Here is a 6975-nt window from a genome sequence, read left to right as displayed (position 1 = left end):
AAAAAAAAAAAGAGAAGAAGTTAGGGTGTAGTGACTCAGTGAAAGCAGCTCCATTATTTCTATTTGATGCAAGAGTATCTGTAGAAATGAATCTTGTGGCTCTCGTTATCATTATACTCCATTAGATTAATTTTCAAGCTTTGGTTGAATTGAATTGCTTTAAATTAAAATAGTCAACATGTTGGAAGACTATTTAGTTGTGGGGTCCGGTCCAGCCTTCTTAGTCCATTAGTTGGAAGACTTTTAAGGTTTTTTTATTATAATGTTAGATGTCCTTTATGTTAGTAGGGGATAACTGTTAATGATCTTCTATAGTTAGGTCTCTTTTGAGAAGAGTTGCAGTCTATTTATATCAATGGTCAAAGACACATGCTGGAGTTAACTGGAGATAGCTAAAAAAATGGTTTTTCATTAGATTTTTGATTATTCAGGTTGTGCCCTTATACTTATGGTGTAATTTGATATTTCCTGTGTAAATGATAAAGGTTTTATGGATTTTCCTTTAGGCTATGTGTGAATGCAAGGGACATTTAAAGGGAATGGAAATGAAATTTTCAAACTTAAAAATAAAATTTTGTAATCATTACCCCATATGATTGTATAAACTACTTAAATTCCTTACCATATTTACTAATGATGCATTTTACATGTGGTTTTTATTTTACATTTTATAGCTAGGAGTTTTGGATGCAAAGTAAAGTGAAATTTAATTGCCAAATATTGCATGATTTGAAGTTAATGATATAGTCACATGGGATAATGGTAACAAAAGGTTCCTTTTTAAAATTGAAAATTTTACTTCCCTTCCTTTTAATTCTCCTTAAATCAATCAGAGCCTTAGAGAATAAATCTTAGCCAACAGGTTTGATGGTCAAACCTTGGAGAAAACAGCATTTACAAGCACTAAGATGAATGTACAAACTACTTTTTGGTAGTGAATCTAAGAAAGAAGAAGTTAACCTAAATGATTATTAGACAGTTTGTTGCATCGATTGTTTGATGGTCCTATCTAAATGTCTATCTGTATGGGTTCAAATTGATAACTGCAGGGAGTGGTATTCCAAGGTAACTGAACTTCGTCAGCTTCTAATTTTTCTGCTTGAACATTTTATTTGGTGAGAAAATGAAAATGTGTATGCATGCATTGTGTTAAGAATTTCAACCATTTAGCTTACCAGAATTATTATTATTATTTTTTAAGAACTTTAGTTAGGGAAAAGTATTTTACGTAGATATAACTTCCTTGTCATGTTGAAGGTTGGAGACAATGTGGGTGATTGTGCTGCTCGGGGTGCCGATCTTTTTGAAAGTATTGCTGCAGAAATAATCAGTGCCATGATTCTAGGAGGAACAATGGCCCAGCGCTGCAAAATTGAAGGCAATTGACTTATTTGATATCTATAGAAACTAAAAAATCTTATCAGTTGACTACAGAAATAATTCATGGTTTAATATTCTAGATTGTGTTCATACTGTATATCTTATGAATTTATGTCTTAAGTTAGTGCAGCATTTCATGTTGCATGTGAGATTCTGCTGTTATAATGCTTGAATGATCTGGCCAGAGGGGTATTATTCTCCAATTTAATATCTTCGTCCAGAGGTTAAGACTTAAGACTTAAAAAATAATTATTACTTTTTTTATTCGGGGTAAGGAGCAGGGTGGGGACTTCTTTGTACATTTGGCAGCATCTGATTGAGCAGATGTAGTGGTGCGAGCCTGTGGCGCAATGGTTAAGTTGCACTATTGCAACATGTTGGTCATAGGTTCCAAACTTGGAAACAACCTCTCCTACATGATACATTTTGCATATAATTTTTATTAAAACACTACTACTAGTAATAATAGTTTTCCATCTCTCATTAATTTCTTCATGACTTATTAATACATTATTATCTTCACTTTTAACACATCTACTATGGTTGAAATCTTTACTTTTATTTCCTTTATTATAGCTAGTTTGTAGATATCTTCTTCCCCCTCCTTTGTGCCTAAATTGTTATAAAGATTCACAAGTACCTCGAAGCGACATGGGCGTGAAAGAGGTTCAAGAATCAGTTTTCTTTTTAGAATGGCTAAAATCACTTTTTTTGGCTTTTTTTGCCCCATATTGTAGGGTTTTTTTTTTTAACTCCTAAGGAAAAGGCTTTTTCTTCCATTTTTCAAGAAAGATAAGTTTTGGCTCCCTATTATATAAAAAATAATTCACTAAAATTATCGAACTAACCTCTCATTGATGTATTGTTTCATCGAGATCCAATAACTCAAGGTTAAAAATTTGTATCGGACTTGTTTCATAAAACAAAATATAGAACTCATAATATTTTTTATTATTTTAATATCCCAAAATTAGGTGTTCTTTGTCTTGTACATATATTTTTTATTTTTATTTTACACATAATTTGTTCTTGATCCTCCCCCTCCCCCTAACAAGAAGATTAAAGCAATTGTGGTTCTTGAAATCTTTAATGCATGATAGTCATGTTTTTTTTTGGGAAAAATTTGGCTGTGGTTCTTGCAAACGGCTTATCAATGAGAAACTACTTCCAGATGAGGTGCATGGTCGGATGGGATGTTGCTCTTCTACTTCTAGGATTCTCAGAAGGCACCTTATGGGTTAAAAAGGGCATGCCTAGTGAGATAATGTCATTTGTCATCTTTACCGCTAGAAGCTGGTGAAACTGGAGAAACGCCTTCACCCCCTCCTAGAGATTATGGTGCTCCCATTTAACCCCCCATAATCACTAGAAGCTGGCTTGAATCTAAGAAGCAGAAGCCTGAGAAAGCTTAGTTAAAGATGCATTTTGTTCTTTGGGGTCCTTTTTGGATGTTTTAGGTTGCAGGCGAGCATTGGTCTTGGTTTTGTATTTGGAACATTTGTATCGTGATCAATTCTATAGATGTTTTAGTCTTCCTCTATAGTGAGGGTGGTTTCATTGAACAGTATTTGTCTATTTCCCTTTTATCTGTATCAACGAATGATAATGGTTTTCTTTCCTGCAGATCCATCTGGGTTTATTCTGTTTCCTCTTGTAGTTCACTCTTTCGATCTGGTAGTATCTTCAATTGGAATACTGTCAGTCAGAAGTACTCGTGATTCTGGAGTGAAGCTTATTGAGGATCCAATGACAATTCTTCAAAAAGGATATTCTGTCACAATATTTTTTTCTGTTCTAACATTTGGGCCGGTATTACATCATCTATGGAATATATATATGTTCTTGTTAATTTAACTTAGTTCTGGTTCATGACTGTGACCTTTATATTAGTTTACATCCTAAATTTGTTTTAATTTATTACCTTGTATCATTTTCCAGTCTACTCGTTGGCTGCTGTATACTGAACAAGCACCTTCTGCATGGTTCAACTTTGCCCTATGTGGCTTGGTTGGAATAATGACCGCTTACATTTTTGTCTGGATCACCAAGTATTATACTGACTACAAGCACGAGCCTGTACGCACATTAGCGCTTTCAAGTTCAACAGGACATGGGACCAACATAATTGCAGGCATTAGCTTGGGTTTGGAATCAACTGCTCTCCCAGTTCTTGTCATAAGTGTATCTATTATCTCAGCTTTCTGGCTGGGTCGCACTTCTGGATTGATTGATGAAACTGGAAATCCAACTGGTGGTCTGTTTGGGACTGCTGTAGCGACGATGGGGATGCTCAGCACTGCTGCTTATGTTCTCACCATGGATATGTTTGGCCCTATAGCTGATAATGCTGGTGGAATTGTAGAAATGAGTCAGCAGGTAGCAATTATTTTGAACTTCTCAGTTAACCTGAAAAGGATGATTTTTGGTACTTTCTTAATTTCTGTCGTTGATCATCTTAAACATATTACAGCCTGAAAGTGTTCGGGAGATCACTGATGTTCTTGACGCTGTTGGGAACACCACAAAAGCTACCACCAAAGGATTTGCTATTGGATCTGCAGCACTTGCATCTTTCCTTCTTTTTAGTGCTTATATGGATGAAGTAGCTGCATTTTCTCACATGCCCTTCAGAGAGGTCAGATATTTCTGTAATCCCATTTTAGCAAATACCTTTAGTTCCTAATGCTGTTCCATTTCTTTCTCAGTTTTGTAGTGTTGATTGATTTACAGGTTGACATTGCAATTCCAGAAGTTTTTGTCGGTGGCTTATTGGGCTCTATGCTTATATTCTTATTTAGTGCATGGGCGTGTTCAGCTGTTGGTCGAACTGCTCAAGAGGTTGTTAAAGAAGTGAGAAGACAATTTATTGAGCGTCCGGGTATAATGGTGAGTACTCCCCCCCCCCCCTTTTGTTTTCCCCTCTTCTCTCTTTCCCAAGAGGGGAATATTATGGTGAGAACATTGGTCTCCATTGTTCTGTATAATGCCTCATGAAGTGGGGTGATCTATATGGCAACTCTTCTGATACCTCAAAATTGATATCACTTTTTTTATGTCTCAGGACTATATGGAGAAACCAGATTATGGTCGTTGTGTCGCCATTGTGGCATCTGCATCTTTGCGGGAGATGATAAAGCCTGGTGCTTTGGCAATTATATCACCCATTGCGGTTGGTGAGTGTGCTGCAGTCTTGCGGACATTTTGGCTGATCATGCATATCTGCCAGCATAATTATTATTGCTGTTACTGCTATAGTTTATGTTGGCAGTGGTCTTGCTTTTTGTTATTTTGATTTGGTTACTCCAAATTGTTTACAAGAAAACCCCCCACCCCAATCCCATTCCCCCACCTCGCCCAACCATCCCCAATGCGAAATTGGGATTTGGTCTCTGGTTAGTTCTGCAATTAGCAAAGCTTCATCATGGTGATAATAAATGAAGGCATCATAGTGGAAGACGAAAAATTATGACACAGCAAATCCAAGCCAAAATTGAGAAGGCTTCTGAACCTTTGATTTTCAAATGTGCCCAAATCAACGTGTTAAATAACCTTACCACTCTCTGATGCATATTTGGCAGGCTGATGTCCTTTGTGGCCTCCACCTCCACCCTCTAGTTCCAATTGTCACTTCTCCTATGAGAAGCTTCTTGTTATCAGGATTGATGACACTACTAGGTTATCTTACGGAATTATAGGCTCTGCATGCTGGGTTATCTTCTCTATTTCTTTTTGAGTGCCCAACAGTCCATTTTCTGAATAGTATGTCTGTTTATCTTGCAGGTCTTCTGTTCCGGATATTAGGGCACTTAACGGGACATCCCTTCCTAGGAGCCAAAGTTGTGGCTGCCATGTTGATGTTTGCTACTGTGTCTGGTATTCTTATGGCTCTCTTCCTTAATACAGCTGGTGGTGCTTGGGATAATGCAAAGAAGTTCATAGAGACTGGTGCTCTGGGTGGCAAAGGGAGTGACTGCCACAAGGCTGCAGTTACTGGTGATACGTAAGTTGTTGCTGCTACTGGTTTATTTTTATTTTTTCTTCAAAAAAATGAGTAAAGTTACTGCTACTACTGGTTTATTTGTTTTTCCTCCAAAATATCAGTTAGTTACTGCTAGTTCTAATTTAACCTTTTTTTTCCCAAGAATCAATAGTTACTAATCAGTGGTTACTACTGGAACTAGTTTATCCATTTTAATTCAAAGAATCAGTAGTTACTACTGCAGCTGGTTTTGGAACAAGGGACGGAGAAAATTTTGAAACAAAACAATGCCCCTTGAACTGCTTGTAAACATGGGTCATTAGATTCTGCATTCATGAATGACGTTTGGAAGCGTGAGAATGTCTGGATGGTGGCTTTTAAAACTTTTTTTTTTTTGGGGGGGGGTGGGTTTGGGGAATGATAGTAATGTGTTGTTGTGCTAGTCATGATGCTAATCTAATGACTTCACCATTTCTCAAACAGAGAAACAGAAAGTTGAGCTTAGCCCTCTTTCAGTCAAGCCATGGTATTTTATCCATTGCCGTTAACAAGGCATTGTGGCTAATGGAATGTTTTTTGGGTTTGCATTTTGGAGATGCTGACAGACTTTTTTTTTTTTTACTTCTCCAGTGTGGGAGATCCATTTAAAGATACAGCTGGGCCTTCGCTTCATGTCCTAATCAAGATGCTTGCTACTATAACACTAGTCATGGCACCGGTCTTTCTATGAAGAGTTTTGTTACTATCATTGCCTTTTATCTACCAACCACCATGCTTTCTCCCTGCAGTTTTGATGTTCTAACAATGCAGTGGGTGGTTGGGTATATGATCTAGATCGATGGCGCTTCAATCATTTTAACCTGCTTCTTCCCCTTTTTTGTCCTCTTGAATTGTTCTCTCCCTTGAATTTGAATAAATGATAGTACAATCATATATATAAAAAAAAATGATGTTAGATGATTACAGATTTGGGTCTACAACCCCTTGATCAAATATATAGTGCAAATTCATTTGAAGTCTCCAGCTAATTAACGATTTTAGCATGTGGTTCTGCACCATACAGCTGGATGTGTTACTCAGAGAGGTGCAGTCTCTTTCCGTTGTGGTTTGTTCTTGGATTTTTTTTTTTTTAGAAAGAAAAAAAATCATTAATTGAAAATACTTTGATTAGTGGTCTGATTAGGGTTCCTAATATTTGTTTTTTGTTTGTAGCCCATGGTGACTAGATTCTGTAACAAAATACTAATTCGCTCGTAGGCCTAAGACAAAAATTGGGTTAAAAAAAAATATATAAGAGGTATAGCGCTCCAAGTCCACGATTTGGTACTGTTGTGAGAAGTACGGTTATCAACTCTAGATCTTTTTCACCTCCCATTTATCAGCTATGGCTTGGTTCATCTCATAGAGAAGGCTCTTAATTGTGATTTCAATATGTTTTTGTGTTATCATGTAATTAACATAAAATAAAAGCATTTTCCTTGATTGATATCAGTAGCGGTCCATCTATGTTATTAATAGGATCAGTAACGGTTGTGCGGATTGTCCTTGGCTATTTGTCTTGTGGTTGTAGTTTCCATTCATTTCAGTACAGGTGAGAAAGCGACAGATCACACCTC

General features: G+C 36.7%; 1 protein-coding gene across 2 annotated transcripts in view; it reads left to right on the top strand.

The window, feature by feature from the left end:
- LOC122073969 (pyrophosphate-energized membrane proton pump 2-like) overlaps positions 1–6372 on the top strand; it is a 17258-nt gene extending 10886 nt beyond the window's left edge. For both annotated transcript variants that reach the window (XM_042638717.1, XM_042638718.1), the window contains exons 8-15: positions 1258–1378; positions 3005–3189; positions 3319–3756; positions 3851–4015; positions 4111–4266; positions 4442–4553; positions 5161–5380; positions 5990–6372. In XM_042638717.1, coding sequence (XP_042494651.1) covers positions 1258–1378; positions 3005–3189; positions 3319–3756; positions 3851–4015; positions 4111–4266; positions 4442–4553; positions 5161–5380; positions 5990–6089 — 1497 coding nt within the window. In that variant the 3' untranslated portion in view covers positions 6090–6372. The remainder of the gene's footprint in view (positions 1–1257; positions 1379–3004; positions 3190–3318; positions 3757–3850; positions 4016–4110; positions 4267–4441; positions 4554–5160; positions 5381–5989) is intronic.
- The last annotated feature ends 603 nt before the right edge of the window (positions 6373–6975 follow it).

This window comes from Macadamia integrifolia, chromosome 3 (genome assembly GCF_013358625.1).
Source record: "Macadamia integrifolia cultivar HAES 741 chromosome 3, SCU_Mint_v3, whole genome shotgun sequence".
In the NCBI taxonomy this organism is placed as follows: domain Eukaryota; kingdom Viridiplantae; phylum Streptophyta; class Magnoliopsida; order Proteales; family Proteaceae; genus Macadamia; species Macadamia integrifolia.
Note: the sequence above shows the minus strand (reverse complement) of the source record. Positions and strands in the feature narration are given on the sequence as shown.